The sequence below is a fragment of the Siphateles boraxobius genome, unplaced genomic scaffold (assembly GCF_051911475.1).
Source record: "Siphateles boraxobius isolate OS27281-9 unplaced genomic scaffold, OSU_SipBor_1 76, whole genome shotgun sequence".
NCBI classification, from domain to species: Eukaryota; Metazoa; Chordata; class Actinopteri; order Cypriniformes; family Leuciscidae; genus Siphateles; species Siphateles boraxobius.
The window spans coordinates 3,444,001-3,468,966 of NW_027509204.1; the positions used below are offsets into that span (position 1 = coordinate 3,444,001).

Below are 24,966 nucleotides of genomic sequence, written 5' to 3' on the forward strand. Positions count from 1 at the left end.
AGAGGGAACATTGGACAGGATTCTCTCAGATTTCATAAAAATTATATTTTATTTGTGTTTATAAGACGAATAAAGGTCTTATTGGACTGGAACGATATGAGGGTGTGTAAATGATGACTATTAAACATGTTGGGTGATCCTGTTAACTTGAACAAAGACTATCCCTGTCTAACATTTTGACATTGAATTTGAACATGTTTATATTCAATATCATTTTTAACATTTCAGGGCAACTGTTCTCAAATATAATCTAATGCACAACTAACCGTTATTTTACTAAAATAATACATTTGGTTGAATAAGACTTAAATGTGCTGGTTTATTTTGGTAAACTAGGACGACTTGAACTATGGTCAGATTAACACATGCACTCCACTCCGTCTTCGACCTGCTAATTGTAGACTGCTTATTTTTATCTGTTGTAAAATACTTATTTTTTAAGTTCCTACAAATTTTCCTGTATTTTTATGGTGGTACTTTAAAGCCAAAGGCTAAAGTGATTATAAGCTTTCTCACTCACTCATGGCTGTTAGTGAGTTTGGCTGGATGCTTAAACCCTTTCCTTCACTGGAGCGATAATATTTTCCTACAGGCTACCTCTGAAGCTCGGATTCAGTTGCCCTCTTTTATGGTACATTACTGAGGCTCTGACTCTTTTTCTTTTTTTACATATTGTGATTCTGTTGTGCTGAAGCTGTCAAATTCCCATATTGAGAATTTGAGTACATGTTTTTCATGAAAGTTCCAGGAATTAGAAATTAAAATTTTGCAGACTACTACATTTACTGCAGGAATAGGACATGATTCAGCAAAATAAGATAATTAGTTAATAGAGCTAAACGTACAATGAATTCCATTTTCATACGTGACTATGCCCTTTTCTTTCATGTTATGTAGCTGCACAGATGGGCAGTTAAATTATGATGGTTGAGTTCATTTTGATTGAGTGTTATTAGAGTGACAGAGAAGAATAAATTGGGGGGATTTATGAACTGTGGTGTTTCTGAATAAATGGTATCTATGGTTGTCTTTATTTTGCACATATACTGTCAGTGTTGTTTTAGCTCCGAATTTCACCCAAGGAATTATGCAAATCAAACACCAAACCAAGGTCGTGTGACCCAGTGGTAAACCTCTTTCTCAACTTTTTAGGAGAGTTTTGCAGCCATCAAAATCAAAATTTGTTTATATTTACAAAATACACTTAAGTTGGTCAGTGAAAACTTCGAACATCTTTTCTTTGTACTTTTGACAGTTAGATAAAGGTAAAGGAGAATTAAATTGCCCCTATTATGCTACTTTAAAGTTTACTTTATTTACTAAGTTTATTTTATTTTCTCCTACAACAGGTTTACATGCATCAAAGGTCAAAAAACACTTTCATTTTCTCATAATATACATTACACATCACCATATTGTTCAATGATTCTCAAACGACTCGATGGATGAATTCATCTCTCTAAATCCCTCCTTTCCGTGAGCTACTCTGTTCTGATTGGCCAGACAGAACGTTCCCACGTGGTCTTCTGTTGGTCATATAATAGCATTCCCAATATGACTTTTCTCTTTCAAACATTCGCTCGGTATCTCACTATGGGAACGCCTCTGGGCGTGACAGACCCTGGAAGCACCAATCACACCACGTCTGTCAGTTGACAGACTAATCACGACAGTGATGCGGGAGTCCCACCTCCCTAATATAAACCACTGCCGGGTGGTCCCTACTTCATTCTCGATCTCTTCCCCGTGAAGATTAAATTGGAAGCTATACTTCAGCAGGACCTGTATTCAAAATAGTTGTTTAACTGTTCTGAGACGACCCGTCAAGGTACGTCACCGAACGCAGCTGTTTTGTTAGCGGGTCTTTTTTCACTTTAACGGTGATATTTTATTTGATTCTGGTATACTAAGAGAATTAACGTGTTACGGCGAATTCTCTTATATATCCCCTTTTCCTGAGTTGCACGTTTTGGTGAGCTTGGATAGGCTACTATTATTTGCTATGGCAATTACTAGTTCTGCAAGCGGCGGATCGAAAGCTGAAACTTCACATCCGTGTGCGTGCAGTTCAATGATATCAGGCAAGGAACCTCACCCGTTGTGCATGCCTGGGGGTGAGACACGCTCAGGCAGCCCTTGCGAACTTCGAGGGCTGTCCGCACTGTTCTCTCTTCCCATCAAGGGTGCTAGAGAGAAGAGTGCGTGTCGCGGCCACTAATAAGGGAGATCCCTGTTTTTCTCCGCCGCCCGCTGAGGAGGCTAAACAGCCCCCTGCGTCATGCAGCTGGGGCAAATGTATGGACGAAGTCTCCCCCCAACTACCTCCCCTCTTTGGAACTTTTACGGATGTAAGAGAGGAGGACGATGATGACGACGAGGCCATTGCTCGTCTGTTGGAGGATGAAGGTGAGGAGGATGATGATGACGCGATCCTCCCGCCAAATCCCTCCCGGACTGGCAGCGCGTTAAGCGAAGGTTCACCCTCCCCAGCTCAGGGGGAGCTCAACCTACTGGAAATGTGCCGTAGGGCGGCGGCAAAACTCTCCATAGACTGGCTGTCGCAGCAGAGATGAAACGTTTCTGGGATATGCCTTTTTCACACAGGGTTCCTGTAAAAGTTTTTTCCAGGCTGGATGTTGATAACATGGAGGAGTTAGGGATGTCAAATTCCCCTCCTGTTGAGCTGTCAGTTGCACATCATATCCACCCTAACCGCGGTACAGCCTTTTCCTCGGCTTCAGCTTAACTGCCAGGACGCACTGATCACCTAGCATCCTCAGTTTTTCAGAAGATTTATCGTTCTTCTGCACTGGCAGTGAGGGCTCTTAATGCCACCTCTCTCCTCACTGCTTATCAAGCGGAGCTTATGGAAGAGATGGGGAGACAAATGGATGCTGGGACACCAAACCCAGCCAAAACTGCTTGTGTCTCACTTGGAGAGCTTAGGCTTCAAGATAAACGAGACAAAAAGCTGTTTGGTGCCCACACAAGAGATAATTTACCTGGGTCTCAGACTGAACTCGGACCTCTATCAAGCTTTTCAGTCCGAGGAAAGCATCAGGTCAATTCGCGGCTGTCTTTCCCTTTTTCAGAAAGGAAACAGAGTTTCATTCAGACTTTGTTTACATTTTCTGGGGCTGATGGCATCGACAGTGTCTGTCATTCCACTGGGACTGTTGCGAATGAGGGAGTTTCAGCACTGGACGGCGGCGCAGGACTTGTGTCCAAAACGCCACCTCAACCACAAACTGACAGTGACGTCACTCTGCATGCGCGTTCTCCGTCAGTGGAGAGATCGTTTTTTTCTCGAGTCAGGGACTCCGCTGGGAGCAGTCTCTCTGAGAAAGGTGGTTACAACGGATGCGTCGCTCACAGGTTGGGGTGCAGTGTGCTAGGGCAGGGTAGCGAAGGGGAAATGGCCCGTCTCGCTACAAAACGAACACATAAACTTCCTGGAACTGTTAACAGTGTTTCTGGCACTGAAACATTTTGTGCGGTTCCTAAGGAACCACCACATTCTGATCAGGTCAGACAACACAATGGCGGTGGCATACATAAATCGCCAGGGAGGCACACGATCCCATCTGCTTCACAGCCTGGCACGGAAACTAATTGTATGGGGCGTGAAACATTTTCAAGATTTTTCACCAGGCCCCAGACAAAGTGGCTCTTTGGGCCTGGTCCGTGAGAGGTTAAACTTGAGAGTGAAGGGTTTACCTCTGAGGGTGAAAACATTTCAGAACGCATGACCAGCTTCAACGCGCTCTGCTTATGATCGGAAATGGACTGTGTTTGAGCGATGGTGCGCACACGGACACATCGTTCCTTTTCTATGTTCTGTCACGGATGTGTTATGTTTTCTGCATGAACTTTTGGACAAGACCAGAGCCTTTTCAACAGTTAATGTTTATCTTGCCGCAATTTCTGTGTGTCATGTGGGGATTGACGGAAACACTACAGGTCAACACCCGCTGTATACAGGTTTATGAGAGGTGCACGGCGTTTGAACAGGGTTTCAAAGCCATTGATTCCGCTGTGGGATCTGTCTGTGGTCCTTAACGCACTATCTCAGCCCCCTTTTGAGCCTATAGAGAGTGTTGAATTAAAGCTCCTTTCGCTAAAGGCTGCTTTATTATTGGCTCTTTCGACCGCAAAGCGGGTTAGTGAACTTTACGCGTTATCGGTTCATAACTCCTGTATGCGGTTCGCTATGGATTACTTGGGAGTAACTCTCAAAACAAATACAGCATTTGTGCCTAAAGTTAGCGAGTTAGCGAGTCAGCTCTCGCTTATAAACAGGTGGATTTACTGGCTTTCCATCCGCAGCCTTTTTCCTCGTCAGAGGATGCGCGGCTTCATTGCTTGTGCCCTGTCCGTGCTTTGCGTCACTATGTGGAGAGAATGAAAGAACCAATGAAGAGTAATCAGTTATTTGTTTCATGGGCTGATTCTCATAAAGGGAAACCTATTTCGCGTCAGCGCCTGTCCCACTGGGTAGTGGAAGCTATTATATTAGGTAATATATAATCCAATCAAGTTTAATTTTTTTTTTTTTTGATGACTTAAACAAGTGACATAAATGAATGAATGAATATGAATGAATAATTCAAGACAGGAAAATTCTGATTTCATGATCAATATACCTGCCAACAACTGCTGCTGTGTCTGCCAGCGTTTAAGTCATGCGCATAATCTAGTCACCTCGCGAGTGCATAGACAATTCGTGCGCAACTGCGCATAGTCACGGTATCGGTTTAAGTTGGAGAAAATAGCCGCAGGGAAACTTAACCTTCTTGGTGTAAGGTTAGCAGTTTGAATAAATAATAAACATAGCAGTTTGAACTCTTCTCCACTTTATTATACCACACATCAGATCACTAACTCCAAAAACCCTCGACACTCCAGTACCAAGTGCACACGACCCATTCCTATCTACGGCAAGCCCCGAGGGGAAAAATAGATTACATACACACATACAACGAGAGCCAGTACATTACCGTTATTATAGTAACAGACTTTGTTGGATTCTGTCATGTACAATCCAACAAAGTCTTTTACAATAATAATAATAAAAAAGATTTTGAGGACAGTTACACTGTATTGAGACAGTAGAGAAATAATAATAATATTTTTTACAGTTTTCAACAATAATTGTCATTGTTGAACCCTTTTCCTTATTATGTTTCTGATTTCTCAGTTTTGTCATTATTTTTTGCAAATAATTTATTTTATATATGTTTTGAGACAGTTTGTTTTAAGAAGTTTCAATGAGTTAGTAAAAGAGTAAAGTAAAAGTTTCAACTTTTTTATTTAAGTAGGCATCTATTTTTTATTTAGTATTTATTTTGTATTAATACATAACCTCATTGTATTCATTTATAATGTATCATTATTGCGTGACATTTGTGTCAATAATTGTCAAGCACAGGTGACTTCGCGTAGTGGGAGGGGGCCCCCAAATCAAATTCTGCTTAGGGCCCCCAAAAGGCTCGGGCCGGCTCTGGCTGCCGGAGAGCGAAGACGTTACCTCGGGATCTCCAGCTCTGACACGCTTGTACTCGGCCATGCCTCCAGGGAAGCCCTGTGCCTCGTGATCGCCACGCCCTTGGCCTGGGTTGACTGAAACAGCCAGCTTAAGGAGCAATTTGGACTACTGTTTTTTTGTTTTTGTTGTTTGAGAATGGATTTTTATTCTATTGTAGAAGATTGTCTATTTACTTATTGTGGAAAGATCTGCCCCAGTTTTACTGAGTAAATTATAAATAAATAAATTGGTTTTAAGGTTTCTAATACATCTGTCTGACTCTAGTTCCTGGGATTCCGCTAGTGTGTAGAGGGGTATTTCTGACACTTCCAGGATCTGTCACGCCCAGAGGCGTTCCCATAGTGAGATACCTCATTCATGTTATCAGAGAACCGGGGTTACGTAAGTAACCTAAAGTTCCTTTATGGTTCAGATAAAGTCAGATGGGGACGTTTTATTAGAGACTGCACTGGAAATGAAAATCATAGTATCTTAGTGATACAAAAATGCTCTAAACATTAACAATTTCTGCAGTGTAGTATTTTTAATGTACATGCAAATTTCTATGACTAGCATGTTAGTATACTGTTTTGATAATTGCCATTTGTGTGTGTGTGTTTCATCAGGTAATAAATTTTCCTCGTCCCATGCCCGTTTGCTGGTGGTTGGAGTGTGGTGTTATGCTGCAGTGTTTGCAGTTGGTCCGCTTTCAGGCTGGGGTCAGTACGGGTCAGAGCCTTACGGCACCGCCTGCTGTATCGATTGGCACGCGCCCAGCTACAGCACACCTGCCATGATCTACATCATCTGCCTCTTCTTCTTCTGTTACATCGTACCCTGCACCATCATCATCCTCTCCTACACTCTCATCCTTGTGACGGTCCGGGGGGCCCAACATGCAGTGCAGCAGCACGTCTCTCCTCAAAACAAAATCTCCAATGTGCAAACACTTATTGTCAAGGTAAGAGTGACACATAGAGTTGAGGAGAAGGAGTACTCCACTGCTTTTGAATCTGTTGGAGGTAATGGTAGTAATACTGGTTCCTCACTGGTGTGATTGCATTAATTCCTTGTACAGTATTTAAATGTAACAACTTTAGAATTGTCAAGTGGTATAACCAGGGCCTAAATTTAACACTCGCCACTGTTAACATCCGAAAGCTGTGTCTCTCTTAAACAGTGCGCAAAGTTGAGCTCTCTTTCATGCCCTCCTGTGCTTCAATGGACAAATTCGCTCAAAATGATGTCATAAAATGCCTGTCTCTACGAGTATCCTAGTAAAAAATAGCCTGTTATGTCTTATGCGTTGAACGCAAATACTAAACGCATGATCCGTGAGTGCATTCGGTCCTAAAGTGACAGCATCCTAATAATCCTGCTACTGTCTGTGTGTTTTTAATGTTAACTAAACAACAAAGAACAAAGAAAAAAACATTCACTGCTCTTGAACTTTAAAAAGCATATGAAGACTATGCCGTATTATTTATTTGATTAGCCTGATTTATTAAATTTTGGTACCTGAAAACTATTAGACCTGCCAGAAAAACACAGATTATTTCATTTGTATGTATTTTATTGTATTGTATTTATTTGTGCTATTGCTTTTAATTAGATTTTTTGTTCTTATTTTATTACTGACTGTTTAAAAATTTTTATTTTATTATTTTATTATTAATTAAAATTGTATTACTTGTCTTTAAAAATGTAGGCTATTCCATTTTTATTAGTTAAATAGTAGTTTTAGCTGGGGTATCAAATTGGAATAGAGGAATGTGAATTTTCACTGGTATCTAAACTAAAATGTTGGTGTCATAACTGGCTGTTTTTGTGTCATGGCTAGTAAAAAAAAAATTTTGCCTGTAAATTTTCTTACGTCACCAGCAATTCATACTTTGCAGTCCTGTGACTACCATGGATACCTGGCGGGCAACAAACTCTGACAAAATGGCGACAAACAGTGGCCAGCCAGGGGAATTGCAGCCTTGCAAATTTCCAATACTACAATCAATTATATAGTGAGGCTATTTTGTTTCCATAGCACATTAACAAAACGTTTAATGACACTAATAACACTAAAAACAATACAATTACTAAATATTAATAATATCACTAAAATGATATAGGCCTAAAAACAGTCTTTAGTTCACGAACAGCACAACTCTGCCATCTGTGAAAATCAAAAGCAGCTTCAAAAATCTTGTTTAAAAAGAAATATTCTTCTATTTTTTTTGCAGGCGACAGATGCTGAAAGCTCAGTCCGTTTCGTCCGTTTCTACTTTCACTTTCAGGGAATGAGCGCGTTCACATGCACATTCTTAACCCGATTATGCTGAATAATAGTGAATCCAATCGCACAACTACTATCTGGCATGACGTTTACACATCAAAACACCAACTTTTGTATATTAAAACTGGCGACGTCCTGGCAAGATCCTTGATTAGTTTACTGGGTTTCGTTGCTAGAGAACGACGTTCTTGCCCGCCAGCCAGTACTTGTGACGTCACGTGCAAAGTATGAATTGGCCGGTGTGGCAAAACAATTAGTTTTAGGCCCTGGGTATAACTATCAAGTCAAAAGAGATAACATAATTTCCTTAAATCTTGAACCATATGAGTTGACACACCATTATTATTAATTTTTATAAAAATATTTTTTCTATTTAAATAATTTATTTTTTAATCATGAATGGCAGAGATATGAAAAAATAAAAAGTGTGTCATTGTTTCATATGTGGATTATTGTGAGTCCTTTGTTCTATTAGTAGTGATTACTAGGCAACCATCACTTTCACACTAAAGCCCAATTTATACTTCTGCGTCGAACTTACGCCGTAGCTACGCCGTAGGCTGTGCGTAGCGCGCATACCCTTCGGCGTACCCTGACGTGCACCTCTCCAAAAATGTAACAACGCGTCAATTCTACGCGGACGCAAGCGCTGTGATTGGTCTGCTCAAACCGCTTCCTCGGGTTTTACATGCTCCCTCTGCGTGCGTCAACGCGGACAACGACGCAGAATTATAAATTAAAACCAAAGCGTAGGCTACGGCGTAGAGGCTACGGCGTAGAGGCTACGGCGTAGAGGCTCCGGCGTAGGTCCGACGCAGAAGTATAAATCAGCCTTAAGAATGATAACTATTACTGTGACGTTGTAATAATTCTTGTTCTGTGAGAATAGCGAGGAATAGCTATAACAATAACGTCTCGGTTATGTATGGTAACCCTCGTTCACTATCAGTCGGTCACTCTCGATATACGTTGTGACCAACGAATAGGAATCCCTACTAAAGCACCACAGATGCTGACCCCATTCAGTGCCCTGTGCGAGCCTCTTGCCTGGAGAGGACGATAGGAGAGGGCTTACACAGAGTGTATCTGTCACTATTGTTCCGATATAACCCATACAGTGAGATTATTGGATAACACTGGGAAAGCGTGCCCTTTCTGTTAGGAAGAAGAACGCTGCGGAACCCACATTCTTCCTCGAATGAGCATATGCATATGAAAAACTGCATATGAAAAACTGGGTGACTTAGCCCAAAGGAAAAACACGGGCTTCCATTTAGGAGCAGCCGCGGAAGAAATACACATATGGGATCCCCGCAGGGTCACACATATGGGACCCAGCCTAGACCCGGTTCTCAAGGATTCAACAGATAAAGGCCTGGCGCCGGACACTCCACCACGTCCAGGCCGAGGGTGATGGAAGGCTTGACAGGTTTTTCCCACTGGAGTAATAAGGATGCACAGTAGGGCGCAGCAAGCCGACAGAGCCGTGGCTCTCAGTGCTTCTACCCATTTAGGGTGAGAACACGGGAGGAGACTGGCTCTACACGGAGGCTATAATATCTAGCGAACGTGTTAGGTGTCACAGCCTGCAAATCTACAGATATCTGTTAGTGAGGAGCCATGTGCCAGTGCCCAGGAGGATGCAACACCTCTCATGGAGTGAGCAGGCAACCTGAGCGGGCAGGGCACAACTTGTGGTTGGTAAGCCAAGGTGATGGCATCCACTATACAGTGGGCCATCCTCTGCTTGGAGACAGCCTTTCCCTTCTGCTGGCTTCAGATAAAGAGCTGGTCTGAGGTCCTGAGACTTTGAGTTCTGTCCACGTACAGACGCAGAGCGTGAACGGGACAGAGCAAAGACAGGGCCGGGTCTGCCTCCTCCAGGGGCAGCGCTTGCAGGTTCAGCACCTGGTCCCTGAAGGGAGTGGTAGGAACCTTAAGCACATAGCCAGGCCGGGGTCTCAGTACAACATGGTTGTCACCCGGCCCGAACTCTAGGGGGGTCGAGGAGGATTTAACCGTCTTGCCCGCCTAAGGAACATGACGACCAGCTCGTTTTTTCCTACTGTTTTGCCATCTATGTGGTCGTGATATGCTGAAATAGCGGATGCATATACTTTGAGGGTGGAGGTAGACAGCCTTCGCCTCAACCCTTGCTGCAAGAAGGAAAGCACGGACCCAAGTGAACATCTTTGGGGGTCCTATCAGGGAGAAGAACACCACTGGACAAACAGGTTCCACTTCAACGCATGTCTCGTAGACGGCACCCGTGCTGAAGTGATGGTGTTAAGTTTCTCTGGGGGTAAGTCACCTAGAACCTCCGTGTCCCGTCCAGAGACCACACATTGAGTTTCCAGAGGTCAGAAAGTCCTTCCTCAGAGGAATTGGCCAGGGAGGGACTGTCACGAGGAGCTGGAGTTCTCGGAGCCAGGTCCGGGTGGGCCAATAGGGAGCCACCAAAAGGACCTGCTCCTCGTCCTCCCTGACTTTGCACAGGGTCTGTGCAAGTAGGCTCACTGGGGGAAGCGCATATTTGCGGAGGCCACGGGACCAGTGGGACTACGATCTCCGCCCGCAAGACATGGGCATCGGCTGCTCTCACTGTAGTGTAGCCGCAGGCGATGGGGTGAAAGATTATTTTAAGATTATATGGGCAGTTAAGAAAGCATCTGATTATAATTATGTGGATATGTTTATACAAGCTCTAAAATTCGGCACTCCAATCAATTCATATCACTTTATATAAATAGCAATTTATACAATAGATTGCTTTAATCCAAGTAGTATTAAACTACAGTTCTAACATAAAAAAATGTCATGTCAGTATTAAACAAGTCTCTCTTTCAATAACCCTTTCGGTTACACCTTATTTCAACAGTCCACTTTAGACATTTTACTAAATATAAGTAATTTTTTAACTACATGTCAACTAACTCTCATTAGAGTATTAGAAGACTGTAGTAGACTGTTAAGTAATGGTTAGGTGTTAGGGTTCGGGTTAGTAAAATAAGTTGACTTGTAGTTGCCAAGTTACTTATAGTCAGTAGAATGTCTGTTGGGGGACCAACACTATAAAGTGTTAGCAGATATTAAGCAGACAGTCTACTAATACTCTAATGACAGTTAATTGACATGTAGCTCCAAAGTTACTTATAGTTAGTAGAATGTCTAAAGTGGACTATCAAAATAAAGTGTTACCATACTTTCTTTTCTTCTATAAAGTAGCTCCCCTGTGTGTTCATGTTTTTACTTACATCTGACTTAACAGAATAAATTAACCGGAGAAGATTTTACACATCAAAGAAGGAGGAGCCCCAGAGCACACCTACCTATTACGTAATCACTACAGACCAATAGTAGTTTATAGGTGTTTGCTAGCTGGAGCAGCAGGCATATCTCAGGACAGCCCATATGAGTGAAAGTGGAGGAAAAGCACATAGCATGAGATCTGGCCATTTGTAATCCAGGGCATCCAGACCTATTGGGCCTTGTTCCTCCTCTACTGCAAACCACAGGGAACAATGTGTTCCCTTTCGAAGGGAACTCAACAATACGTCAACGACGCTATGGGGAACGCCTCAGGCGTGACAGGTGTCTGAAATCACTATCAAATCACGTCAATCATATTGACCGGCGACAGCCCGTGAATCATTAGCGTGAATGATTAATCATCTCATCGTCTTCAGGGACTGTCTGTTTGAAAACGCTACTCAATGAAACGGTAAGAAAATGAAATGTACAGCACACGAGTGTGTTTTTTCCTGCCTGGGAGAAGAGCGCGCACGAGAGGTTCTCGAGGGAATCCTCTGTGTGAACTGTGAGCGTTTTTCTCTTAAAACGCTCCGCTCTCGTCTGGCCCTCTTCTCGAGTGAAGGGGGTTCAACGTCTGGTCCGCGTGGTCCCGCTCGTGCCGAGGCAGAGCGGCGACTTGCATCATGGGCTTCCAGATAGAGCTCATCAATCATCTTGAGAGTCCTGTAAACCTCTCAAATGATTCGACGGCTGACGAGGGCGAACTGCAGGCACCAATGGTTTCCTGCAGTTGCTGCTCTTCAGGACGAGCAGGAGATGGCTGAGGAGGTTTATAATCAGGTAGATCCTGAACCCTCTCAGCCACCCTGCCCCGTGTATGCAGACCTGGTGGATGTTGTGGAGCGCGCCGCCAACAGGCTGTAGCTGCCATGGCGACGCGCTAGAGGAGAGACCGCTCGCGGTAGGCTTGGCGATCGGTTTCTCCCCTGCCATACACACCAGCTCAGGTGAGCCTTCCATTCCTTCCTGATCTTCACACGGAGATCGAGAGGGCATGGAAGAGCCCATACTCTGCCCGTATTCACCGACATCAGCGGGTTAATTTCGCTGATGTTGAGGGGATCGCAGAGCATGGGTATGTGTCGATGCCGCCCATTTGACGAGTCGTTTGCGAACTATCTCGTGTCTGGGCAGGCGTCGACACTGAGAGCTCCAACCCTGCCATCCAAACCGCTATAGTCAACAGCACGTTTGAATGGCAGAGCATACACGACAGCGGTTCAGGCTGGTGCTTCCCTGCACACTATGGCGGTGCTGCAGGCATATCAGGCCGACCTGCTGCAGGATCCTGCATACCGCTGAGATCCGGTTCCACACCCAGGCAGGCGGGAGGGCCTGGCCCTTCACGGTCCGAGGACCGTAGACAGGGCCAGAGAGCCAGTGTCGCCTCTCGTGCGCCCCCTCCGTGGAGGAACAGGGCGCAGAAGAGGCGTGACTCCCGCAAGAAGAGGGATCTGAGGGAGGTTATCCAGCACAAGCGCACACAGTGTCGCTGATGGATAATCTCCCCGGAGGGCTTCATTAAAAAGAAATCCAGCCCTCTCCTCACTTCTGACTCCCCAGACGTTCATTACATCAGGCCTGGGGCTGGGCCTATGATAAGAACGATGTTCCAATGGCCCGCCTAGGCTTGGCTAGTAGAAACGCCTCTTTCAGGCATGTAAAGTGGTGGACCCCAGGGTCATAAAGAACTATCTGGCGAGTCTTCACTCCGCACGCCGCAGGTGAGCTGACTGGTCTTTTAAGAGTAATTTTTTGTGAATTAAAATTCCGAGATGTATCTCTCTACAGACCTCGTTCCCTGTATAGAGCTATGGGGTCATGTCAAGGTAATAAGGTAAGAGAAGTTTCCTGGATCATTAGGGCCCTGAAGTTCCCCGTTAGGTGGCCAGAACGATAACTATGTTAGCCTTCGGGCTGTTAGCCACCTCAGGGTAGAGTAGTTGGTCTCTCTCTCAGAATTTTTTACTTAGAGTGTTGACTGACGCTAGAGCTTCAGATAGATCTTATGTCCGGCCCACGGGTCCGTTGACTTCTTCCTGAGTATTTCGCCCCTTGAGCTCTGTTTGGGTTTCATTAGGCTGAGCGATTCTGCAGCCCTTTGTATGGAATAATACAGACTATATTCTTTAGTAAGGCTGTGGCTCCTCCGAGCCCTCAGATTGATCTATGCTTGCAGGCTGGCCCTCACCAGGGCCGCCTCTGTAGCTGGCCTAGGCTGTGCCAGGGATAATAGAGGCGCTCTGCTAAAAATTTTAGCATTTCTTCCTCTGACCCTTCACTGTGTGAATGTTGGTTTCTAGCATCCCTGTATAAACAGCCTCCTCCCGTGGGAGTCGTTAGGCCAAGGCCCGCCCCCTTCTCTGCATTCTGGGGTGCCTAGAGTAATGCAGCGTGGTGCTGAGGATGGTTTGTAAGGACATGGTAGGCCTCAAACAGGCCTCCGTGGTATATATGTCTTTATTGAGCAGGGTTAGGCCGTCTTTCGCTTCACGAAGAAGACTGGGTTTCCTGCCCGACTCTGCCATGCAGAACTGGCCTACGGATTTAGGCTGCCAGTTTAGGCTTCACTCACCTCGCTGAGCTACTGCTCGAGCGCTAGGTTGTAGGTGGTTGGCTTTCATTCAAGCCCCACTCCCCTAGGTTGGGCACAGATACATTTCTGTCACCCCTAGAGCCGCTGGCAGGCCCGCACCCTGGTAACCTCAGGGTGAGGTGTGAGTATTCCCCTGTGATACAGGGTAGGTCTGAGCACTTCACTCCCAGTTCTGTTTTATCCCACCTCGCACCACTATGGCTCGGGTCGAGTATGAAGTAAGCTTCACTTCTTCTTTGGTCGAAGTACGCTCCCCTGAAGCCAGAGCATTGCCCTGAGCTGACGCCCATACATAGATGGTAGGCCCCTGACTAACTGGGGCCTCCGTTGAGGCAGAGTGGCGTATGTTGTACTCCCCTTGTTTTAAGGGTGCTAGCTTTCTTGCGGAGTACACTGCCATGGGCAATGTGATTAGGCACCAGGATGCTGTAGGCGCTGTGTAAACAGTTTTTCTGCCAACGAAGGCTGCGCCATTAGGTAGTAGGCCTCAGCAGGCCTCCTTGATTGGACAGCCCCCCAGAGGGCACTGTAGGCCAGCTCACTTTACGTGGTTGGCCTTGGTGGTTCGGGCAGTTGACTCACTGATGGGTAGTAGGCCTTAAACAGGCCTCCTCGGAGGTGAGTCCCAACATTGTGGGACATACCTTATAGCGCTACTGGAAGCCCATTAGTGAATTATGCTGTGTAGTATGGTTTCCAACAGTGTACTTTATGGCAGAATATGACTTGCTATTAGCTAGTAGGCCCGACCAGGCCTCCCTGATAGGCGAGTCCCCAGCTGGCTGGCCTTAGCAGGCCACCTTATACTTTCACCCGGACTCAGGGCTCAAAGCTACCAGTGGTTATCAGGTAGTAGGCCACTCAGGCCTCCCTGAAGGTGAATTCCCACTTAAGATGGTTATCAGGTAGTAGGCCTCACCCGGCCGCCCTGAAGGCGAATTCCCACTTACGTTGGCTATCAGGTAGTAGGCCTCTCTGGGCCTCCCTGAATGTGAGCTCCCAAATATTGTGGCTGTCAGGTAGTAGGCCGCTCTGGGCCTCCCTGGATGTGGGCTCCCAAATATTTTGGCTGTCAGGTAGTAGGCCTCACCAGGCCTCCCTGAAGGTGAGTTCCCACATGCTGTGATTATCAGGTAGTAGGCTCCTCCAGGCCTCCTTGAATGAGAACGGTCAGGTAGTAGGCCTCACCAGGCCTCCCTGAAGGTGAGTTCCCACAGATAGTGGTGACCAGGTAGTAGGCCTCACCAGGCTTCCCTGAAGGTGAGCTCCCCACATACTGTGGTTGTAAGGTAGCAGGCCTCACCGGGCCTCCCTGAAGGAGGAGTTCCCACGTACTGTGGTTATCAGGTAGTAGGCCTCTCTTGGCCTCCCTAAAGGATCAGGTAGTAGGCCTCTCCGGGCCTCTCTGTAACGCTCCCTAGTGGTGCTGGGTTTATGAAGCTAGTGGTCTCTTGCTATCAGTTTCAGCTAGCCTTAATAGGCAGCTGTTGAAGGCGAGCTTGCGCCCTGGCTCGCTAAAGTGTTCATTCTCTGCTAAAGGTTCCCTCCCGGAACCTTTTCTGCCTACAGCCTGGTTTGCCTACCAGGCAGACCTTGTGCTCCCCTCACGAGGGTCTCTTTGAGCATGCGGCTTCCTGAGTCTGGTCAGACGGTCGTAGGCCTCTCGTGAGGCCTCCCAGTTAGATCAGCCCTTAGGCCTTCACAGGCCTCCTCAGTGTTTTGAAACACAGACACTGGGTTGATCCGTGGATCGAGTAGAGAAACTCCCCTCGCTAGCAAGGGTCGGAAAGCACTATGCTGAGTCATACTCTCCGGGATATCCCGTCTCTGAGATCCGGGCCGAGTGGTTCACTGCCAGCTTCGCAGTCCCTCGGGTTGGATGCCTTACTTAAGGCATTTGTCCAGAGGCTCTGTCTTCAGACAGACAGGATTTGGCCAGACTAAGTGTCTATGTACTGGCGCCAGGTCAGGCCGTCCTGGTGGCATTTCGGGGTGAGTACGTTCCCCTGAATAGTGACTGGCTGGGGTTCCCTTGGGTTCCCTAGCCACATTCCCTAGAAGGGACCCCTTCTAATTGGAAGCTGAGGTTCCAGGCCCGGAGCCGGCCCAGGTAGACCTTTCATTTAACCATGTTTATGAAGGTTTTTCTGTGAGGCTGTAGCTTGGGCTATGACCGTAGGGAATGCTGTCACTGACAGCCCAGTGTGACCTGAGGGTGAGTGGTTCTAGCGTTTCATTTGAAGTTGCTGGTTCTGACAGTTGTCACTGCCACTTGGCATGCACTCCCCTTAGCATGGCGGCGTTGGTATATCGTTCCCCATAGCGTCGTTGACGTATTGTTGAGTTCCCTTCGAAAGGGAACGTCTCAGGTTACGACTGTAACCTATGTTCCCTGAGAACAGGGAACGAGACAATACGTCTCCCTGCCATGCCGCGGGGCTTGCCTACCGTACAGTCCCTTCAGACGATAAGGTGATTTGTCATTTTTGCAAGGCGCCCCTTTATACTTCCAGGTCGCACGTTAATCATTCACGCTAATGATTCACGGGCTGTCGCCGGTCAATATGATTGACGTGATTTGATAGTGATTTCAGACACCTGTCACGCCTGAGGCGTTCCCTATAGCGTCGTTGACGTATTGTCTCGTTCCCTGTTCTCAGGGAACATAGGTTACAGTCGTAACCTGAGACGTTTTATCTGTATTAATGTATGTGTTCATGTTTTTGTCTGTTTCCTCTTCATATAGCTATCGGTGGCAGTATGTATTGGATTTCTGATGGCGTGGAGCCCGTATGCTGTGGTATCCATGTGGGCAGCCTTTAGTGATCCAGACTTGGTACCTCCAGTAGCATTTGCCCTGGCAGCTATGTTTGCCAAGTCATCCACCCTCTACAACCCAATGGTCTACCTCGTCTTTAAGCCTAGCTTCCGAAAATCCCTGTGCCGGGATGCAACAAAATGCAAGAGAACACTCTGTCCCTGCATGTGCAAGACAGACAGCCAACGAAAAGGAACAGCAAGCCTTTCAAACCTGAACACAAAGGATAAGTGTAACCACACATGGGTCTCTAATGGACTGAATGAGAGCCAACAGACATGCAGACATTGTCCAGAAGGACAAACAGGGCATTACCTGGACATCACACCCCCCCTACGGACAGCACGCATCCTCATTGGCTCTGCCCACAGTGAGGTGGCAGTCAGCCAGCTCTCCAACGAGATAAATAGCGACTTCTTATAGAGGAAGAGAAACTGATCATAGAAAACATGAAGGAAGGAAGTCATAAAACCTTCTTTTCCCTCTGTACAATAATAGGGGAAATAAGTACTTGGTAGCAAATCTGAATGGCAAACTTGGACATGGCATACATGCCACCCTCAGATATGCCCAAAAAAGAAAATTCTGTCATTTTGCCTATTACGTAATCACTACAGACCAATAGTAGTTTATAGGTGTTTGCTAGCTGGAGCAGCAGGCATATCTCAGGACAGCCCATCAATTTCTTCCAAACCCGTATACATTAAATATTTTTCCATAGAACATAATAAAAATGATATCAATGGTGCACAAAAATCAATTATCCATTAAGTCCAACATGACAGTATGCCTCAAAAGGAGACATATTTGACTTGATCTACAGTGTATCAGTGAATAAAGATTTGAATTTTGGTGTGTTTCTTATACAAAGCTGTCATATGGATGTGGAAGACTTGATGTGCACAAGATATATGTTGTACTAGAGATTTTTGATATTTTGGTGATTTTTTTGGTTTCCATCAACTATGAAAAAGAGCAGCATGAAGATTCTTCAAATTCTTCTTTAAGTAACATTTTAAAAAATAATAGCATACAGGTTTGGAAGGTGACATAAAGATGACTGTAAATAATGACAATTTTCCATTTTTTTATTATTATTTTGTTAAGCAACTGGGCAAAGCTTTTTGTAGCCAGTTACTGGTTTAAAATGCATGTTTTCTTTTCTTTTTCTTTTTGTGATAATTTTACATCTACTGACTTTAAATTCTCTTGGTGTACTGATGAAAAACTTCATTCCCATGACTTTTCCAGTGGGACATTGGTTATCGGTGCATGAGCTCACCACCACCTATGCATTTATTTAAGTATTTATTTATTTATTTAAATCAAGCCTCAAATGCAAGTGATTTATTATGGATAATAAATGTTTTAGTGATGGGAATCTGTTTTTTCCTCCTGTTAATGGAATTATATTTAGACAGAATTTAAGCTTGTATATTTTGATATTTAAGTATAAAATGTTCTGATATCCACGAATGTACCCTTTATTTATTAATCAATTAAATGATTTTATTAAAGGTACACTATGTAACTTGTGGCCCTCTAGCGGTTAAAAAACAAAACTGCATGAATTTTGCGGAAGAACATTGTTTTGGTTGTGCTTTAGCTCTGCATGACTGTGGGTGAATATGGTTTTCCCGCCTCTCATAAAACATTCACTACTAGGCTTAAGAGATATAACCAATTTAGATGGAAAGGATCTTAAGCTGACTAGCTGAAGACGTTATAGTAGCTTTACCCATTAACAGACATGGTAGTTCCTTGAAAATAAATTCCTGCACAGAACTACAACAACCATAATGAAATGACCTCTGTTAGAAAGCTTCATATGGCAATTTATCAATTCAATAGAATAAATGTTGCGTAATAAAAACTTTAAGTAAAAAAAAAATTATATCCCTCAGTTCTCAACATCTCCGAAAAGCCAAGTCAATGTTGATTATAGTTTTATTACGAGCTCTGTCGCATTCTCTTTTTGCTAGCAGCAACTTCTCGGTTCAGCATTTTGATTTAAACAGGCGATTCCCCTGAGGTTTGAGATTTAGCATGCTCCATGTCAACCTTTCTCGCTCGTTGTGACAACAAACCTCTGCCACTCCCACATGTATCAAAGTAGCAGGAGAAACTTTTCTCAATGAATGGATATGATGAGACCTGCACAGATGAGTGACATAAGTATGAAATTTCACCTGAAAAACATCCCACTCGGTCACGTTATGGAAAAAGGATTGGGGTATTGACTCACTCTTTAAATTTTGATAATTTTGAACAAAAAGTTACAAAGTGCACCTTTAAAGAAACAAATAAATCAAAATTGTAAAAAAGTAGAACATTGTATGAGTTATATAAAACTTTTACCCCCATTGTGAAAAAAAAAAAAATGTGATTAGCCGAAGCAAGTCGATCACAGGCATGTAGGAAGTATGACAGCGCAATGGAGCATATTGTTCTCCTCACAGGGTTACAGTCATAACCAAGAAGTTCCCTTTCAAGGAAACTCCATGCTGCGTCAGGTGTTGACATTATGGGAATGTTTATACCCACTATGCCATACTGAGTAGTGCCTGTCCTAGTTTGAATCATGGCGAGAACAAATCTAGGGCATAAGAAGGTGTGGAGTCCAAGTCCAGGTTATAAAACCTCACAAATGTGTTCAGAGAGGACTAGCCCGCCGCATCAAATACTTCCTACAGGGAAACTCCTGTATATAAGGCTTTCAAACCCGCCATAATCGCTGTCGAATGTGCTCTGAGAGCCATATAGGTGAAGGTTGTCTACAAGCCTTATAAGCAATAAAGATAGACTAAACTATCCTCTTGCTTATTTTATGTGTACTTGCTAAGGAACCTCGTCTGGGTGACCAAAGCAGACTAACAGTTGATCTGATTAACGCCACAGGGCAGCTCTGTAGACATAAGCATCCAGTGCTCTGACTGAACACAGCAAGTATAGCTTCTCCTGGTCCATCGTCTGAAAGGGAGGTGGGCAAAAGGCCTGAAAGATTATAGGTCGTGCCATGTTGGTGGGAACCTTCGGAACATAACCGGGTCTTTTGACCCCCGAAGGTGAACTTTTGGAAAGGCCTGAGATGAGAAAGGATGGATATGTGGAAGTATGTGTCTTTGAGATCTATTGTGACAAACCAGTCTTCGGATCTGATTTGAGTCATTATTAACTTATTGATTAACATCTCGAACCTGTATCTCCACAGAGTTACAACCGATTCAAATGTTGTAGATCTAATATGGGACGCAACACTCCATCCTTCTTTGGACCAATGAAATACTGTCTGTCAAACCCGGAGTCTCTCTCTGGAGGAGGAACACATCCTATGGCCTCCTGTACCAAAAGAGACTTGACCTCATGTTAAACCACCTTAGCCTGCTTGGGACCAACCACTGTGGATAAAATCATTGAGAGATATTTCTCTTTTATTCCTAACAAATTCAACCAAAAATGTCTTTCCATGGCCTCCAGAGCAGCTGTAGATCGGCCTATAGCCCTGACCGTGTCCTTAGTGGCACAGAGAGACAAGACAGATCAGGTCCTTAAGCAGTCCAGCCTGGTATGCCTGCAAGAGGGACACTGTATGCAGACACTCTCCACCCTGACCTGCTGACGTGTACGGCTTACCCACCAAGGCTGAAGTTATTCTTCATTGTGTAGCAGGGTATGTATAACCCTTGCCGTTATTGGTTGGTGTCATGCTAACCCTGTGAGCCTGACAGTGCCGAATGTAGCAGGGTGATGTATAGCCCTTGCTCTGATTGGTTGGTGTCATGCCAACTCTGTGAGCCTATCAGTGCCCAGTTTGGGGAGTATAAAAATGTGACTGGTTTGTTTGCCAGGTATGCGTCACTATGGGTCCTGCCCCTTGTAAACTTCATGTTGTGAGTAATGGTAGGTGTAGTAGCGTTGGGTTTGAACCTCAAACTTTGAACTTGATTGAGATGTTTACATCAGTATATTTGTGGCTGGCAGGAGAGTTTGATGCATCCTCTGGTTTTGCTTTCTGGTGTGCACTGGCTCTTGCAATAGCTGCTAGGTAAGTTTATGTATGTAAAAAAAAGTGTTCTTTGTTAATGGGAGACTGAATTGCTTGCATGTTTTTAGTGTGTTGTCTCGTAAGCGGCGGCATTCTCATAAGGCGAGTGACGATGTGTAGTACAGTGCTGCAAACCTCCTGTGGTATGTATGATTTTAAGTTAATTTAGTTTGTTTTTAATTCTAAGTAATTGTTTCTTATCTTTGGCAGGTGCGACAATGTCCAAGGGTCCCTGTGATTTATTTTAGGGCGGGATTTAAACCTTCTACTGTGACTGCACTGCTGCTTTGCCTGGGTCTCAATTGAATGCTCTTGTTGGCGAAGCTTGCTTTATTTTTATTGTTGAGTTTTGTCTAAACTTGAGTTAATTTTGTTTCTGAGTAAATGTATTTGTTATTTTGGTTTATGAATGTGTACTTTTGTTTTACAAGAATAGAATCTTTTGTATGTCAGTATTTTGTGTATTTTCTTTCCATTGTTTCATTGGATCGCTGAGTGGGAGGGGTTGGCCGTGGTTATAATTTGATTTTGTGTATTTGCACGTAGTGCGTTTAATACTTTATCACTGTGTGTGTTGGATATTGAGTGTGGGGTGGAAATCCAAAGTGTCTCTGCTGGCCATCTTCCTCTCTGTGTCTTAGTAAATGTTGTTATTTGGTACGGTTTACTAGTGAGACTGTGGCATTAGGTATTGTATGTCTTCATTCTTGTTCTTTTGTATTTTAATAAAGTGACTTGTTGTTTGTGTATTTTAGTCCACCCATCCTTGCTCACCCTTGCATTTGGCAACGGACCTGTGTGCCCTGGTATAGGGCTGTTATTTTCCTGGTGTATTCCAGGTGGCGTAGTCTAGCATTGATTATAGGATCTTTGGTCCCCTTGCGGGTATTATATATTTATTTTCAAATGTCCTCCGCTTCGCCACAATTGCATGGTGGGTAAGGTCTGGGCCTTTAGGGATGATGCAAAGTCAGGGGAAAGATAGCTGACAAGTGTCTCTTCCACCTTAGGCATCGCCCCATCAACCCCAATATTGACCAGTAGTTTGATACTTGAGGGCTGAAGACATGGGCAGAAAACGGTTTACTTCAGTGTGGAGATTGGGAAAGAACGGACAGCTTGGAGGTTGTGATTTGCTTGTTAGGAAGCCCTTCAAAAGCTGACTGTGCATGCTCTGCTCCCAAACAAACGACACATAAATCGTGTGTTCCCCACCCATGATGTGGAGTGGGAATTAAAATGTTGTTTGCTCAACTTATTATGATATATAATGCATTGAGATGACTATAGGACAAAATAACAATAAATATGACAGCAAATTCACAATTGTGGAAAGCACAGAAGCTGACATTGTTTGGTCAAGATGTGTTTTATAGCTTCCTGGTCATGACGTCACATGCCACGGGATGATGAACCACTATGCCATTGGACTGATTTCACGTGTGCTTCAAGAAGCAATCACGTTACATATTGTTACAACATCTGATGCAGGATGGAGTTCCCTCAAAAGGGAACAACCAACACAATTTCACATCATTGCAATACATTGTTAAAACGTAAATTACTGACAAATTATATAAAATTGCGGAGATTTCTATTGACAGAAAGTTTTATTGATTTGCTGCTTTCTTGATTTGTTGCAATGAAAGTAAAATAATACATTTCTGTATAAGCCAACTCATACAATGTTATGAAAAAGTAAGTAAACCCCTTTTTAACGTGGGCAAATCAGAATTACACACAGAATTAATTAATGGGTGAAGTTTATAATTTATTTAATAACACAAAATTGCTTTGAAACCTTTTTGTTTTCTTTTATAAAAATGTCTACAGAAATTCTATTGTTGTCTTTGGGAAAAATAAATACACCCTTATATTTAGTAGGTGGTATTGTCTCCTTTTGACAGAAACAACTTCTTGTTCTGCAAGTTCACTTACAGCTTCAACCTTTTTACAGATGGCCTCATTTATTTACCTACATTTATTCATTTTCCAGACGCTTTTATCCTAAGCGATTTACAAACGAGGAATACAGCAAGCAATTCATAGTGAAGAGGCAAATAAACACAGGAAGTGCTCAAAATACAAAGTTTCAGTCATGCTCGGAGTAGCATAAACTAGAATAGGAAGGGATTAAAGTGAAAGTGATTTATTTTTATTTTGTTTATGATGAGGTTAAAAGCTCTTGGTATAGATTAGGGGTATTTTTTTGTATATTGTCAGGGATTCTGCATTCCAGATGAAGGTGTGAAGCTTGTTCCACCAGCAGGAAACAGTGAGCAAAAATGTGCTGGAGACTGCACTCTTGATATAACGTCAAATTATGATGTCAGGTTTTTCCAGGCCCTTAACCCTCTGGGGTCGGCAAAAGCGCCGGCGCGTTTTGCTCGATTTTTTTCACATAGCAGGAAAATAGACTTAAAATACTCTTTCATTTTGGTCATACAGACTTAAGAAATATAACAAAAAAACTGTTGAATGTCTACTTTTTTATGTGTCCACTTACAATTGAAATAAAACATTGTGCTTTTGTAAAATAAAGAAAATAAACAGGGTGTGCTTTATGCCTCTCTGTCTCTGTTAACTTTTTTTCTGGAGCACGTCTCTAAACTTAAATAAAACTCAGCGAATACTACTCACCCAGGCATGAGCAATTTCCCTTTCAAGGGAACTTCGAGCTGCGTCAAACGCTGCGGGAACGCCCCTGCGTTGTGCGTCATGAAGCACGTATGGAATCAGCCCAATGGAGAGATGAAACGTCATAGGCGGGTGACGTCATCGACCAGGAAACTATAAAGCACCCCAAAAACACAAGCGCATTAGCTTCTGTGCTTTCAGTCGCGCTACATGTGAATCTGTCCCTGTGTGATATTGTCTGTCTTACATACCCTGCACCACACAAACAATTTATCCCTATATATATATATATTGAGAGATTATGGCGGACGAACAGCAGTTTAGAAAGTGTGTTCCTCCCTGCTCGCGTTATTTAACGAGCGGGGATACACATGATCTTTGTGTTGTTTGTTTGGGAGTTCAGCATGCCCAGTTTGCTCTCGAGGGAGCAGACTGTGAGCATTGCGAGCGTTTGCCGTTAAGGACGCTCCGCTCCCGCCGATCGCTCTTTGAGGAGAGCGGTTCGGTGCGCGCTCCCCGCGGTTCGGGTCCCGCTTCTGCCGAGGCAGAGCGGCGGCGCTTATCGTGGGGATCGCAGATGGATCTCACAGCGGGGTTTGAGATGGGCTCTGCCTTATCTCTCCCTTCACCTGTGAGATCCAGTGCCTCAGTCCCGGGTTCGGAAGCACGCGCTGCGGTTTCTTCCGCTCGGGCTGAGGCACCAATGCTGCAGCTATCCAGTTCTGAGGAACTTGATGTTGTTAGTGTTGAGGGAGATGTGGAGGATTCGCCACCCCACACTCCTGAGAGTGATGAGCTTATGGAGGTGTTAACAAGAGCTGTTGAAAAACTTAATATTGAATGGCCAGTGACTAGACAGGAGTCTGTTTCTAAATCAAAGTTGGATGAGAGATTTTTGCCGTCACGTGTGCAGCCTCCACGCCGGTGCCTGCCGTTTTTCCATGATCTCCACACCGAGGTGTCGAAATCATGGAGAAAACCGGTGTCATATAGAGTGTTTAGTCCCCAGACTTCAACATACGCTAATATTATGGGAGCCAAGGCTCATGGTTATGGTGCTTTGCCTCGTGTGGAAGAGACGCTTGCGAGCCATCTCTCCCCCGAAGCAGCATCATCTTTTAAGGCACCGGCATTACCCACCAAGCCTTTAAGAAACACTTCGGCTTTGGTGGGTAAAGCATATTCGGCAGCAGGTCAGGCTGCGTCATGTCTGCATACTATGTCAATCTTGCAGGCATACCAGGCTGATCTGCTAAGGGACATGAGTGAGAGTGAGGAGGTCAGTACTGACGTAGTTCGCGAACTGCGTCAGGCTGCTGATTTATCCCTGCGTGCCACCAGAGAATCGGCCAAATTAATGGGTCGTTCTATGGCAGCTCTGGTGGCCGCAGAAAGACATTTGTGGTTAAATCAGACTAATATTAAAGAGAGAGAAAAAGCTTTTCTTTTAGATGCTCCTCTTTCTCCCATGGGGTTGTTTGGTGATGCTGTGAATTCAGTTATCGATAAATTCCAAGAAGAAAAGAAACAAACTGCAGCTTTTAAAAAGTTTCTTCCCCTTAAAGTTCATGTCCCGGGGGCTGCTGGGCGGGAGCAGCCCCGGCCGTCTTCGAGCTCATCACATAGAGCGCAGCAGAGGCAGAGTGTCGCGTCTCGTGCTCCCCCTGCTGGACAGTGGGCTCAGCCGCGACACTCTCAGCCGAAGCCTTCTCCCAGTAGAACTGATCTGAGGACAGTTATATTGGCT

General features: G+C 44.5%; 1 protein-coding gene across 1 annotated transcript in view; it reads left to right on the plus strand.

Annotated features, from left to right (window-relative positions):
• Nucleotides 1-19,348, plus strand: part of opn7b (opsin 7, group member b) — a 140,017-nt gene extending 120,669 nt beyond the window's left edge. The window contains exons 5-6 of the mRNA XM_077217782.1: nt 6,151-6,485; nt 16,466-19,348. Of these exons, the coding sequence (XP_077073897.1) occupies nt 6,151-6,485; nt 16,466-16,960 (830 nt within the window). The 3' untranslated portion in view covers nt 16,961-19,348. The remainder of the gene's footprint in view (nt 1-6,150; nt 6,486-16,465) is intronic.
• Nucleotides 19,349-24,966: the final 5,618 nt, after the last annotated feature.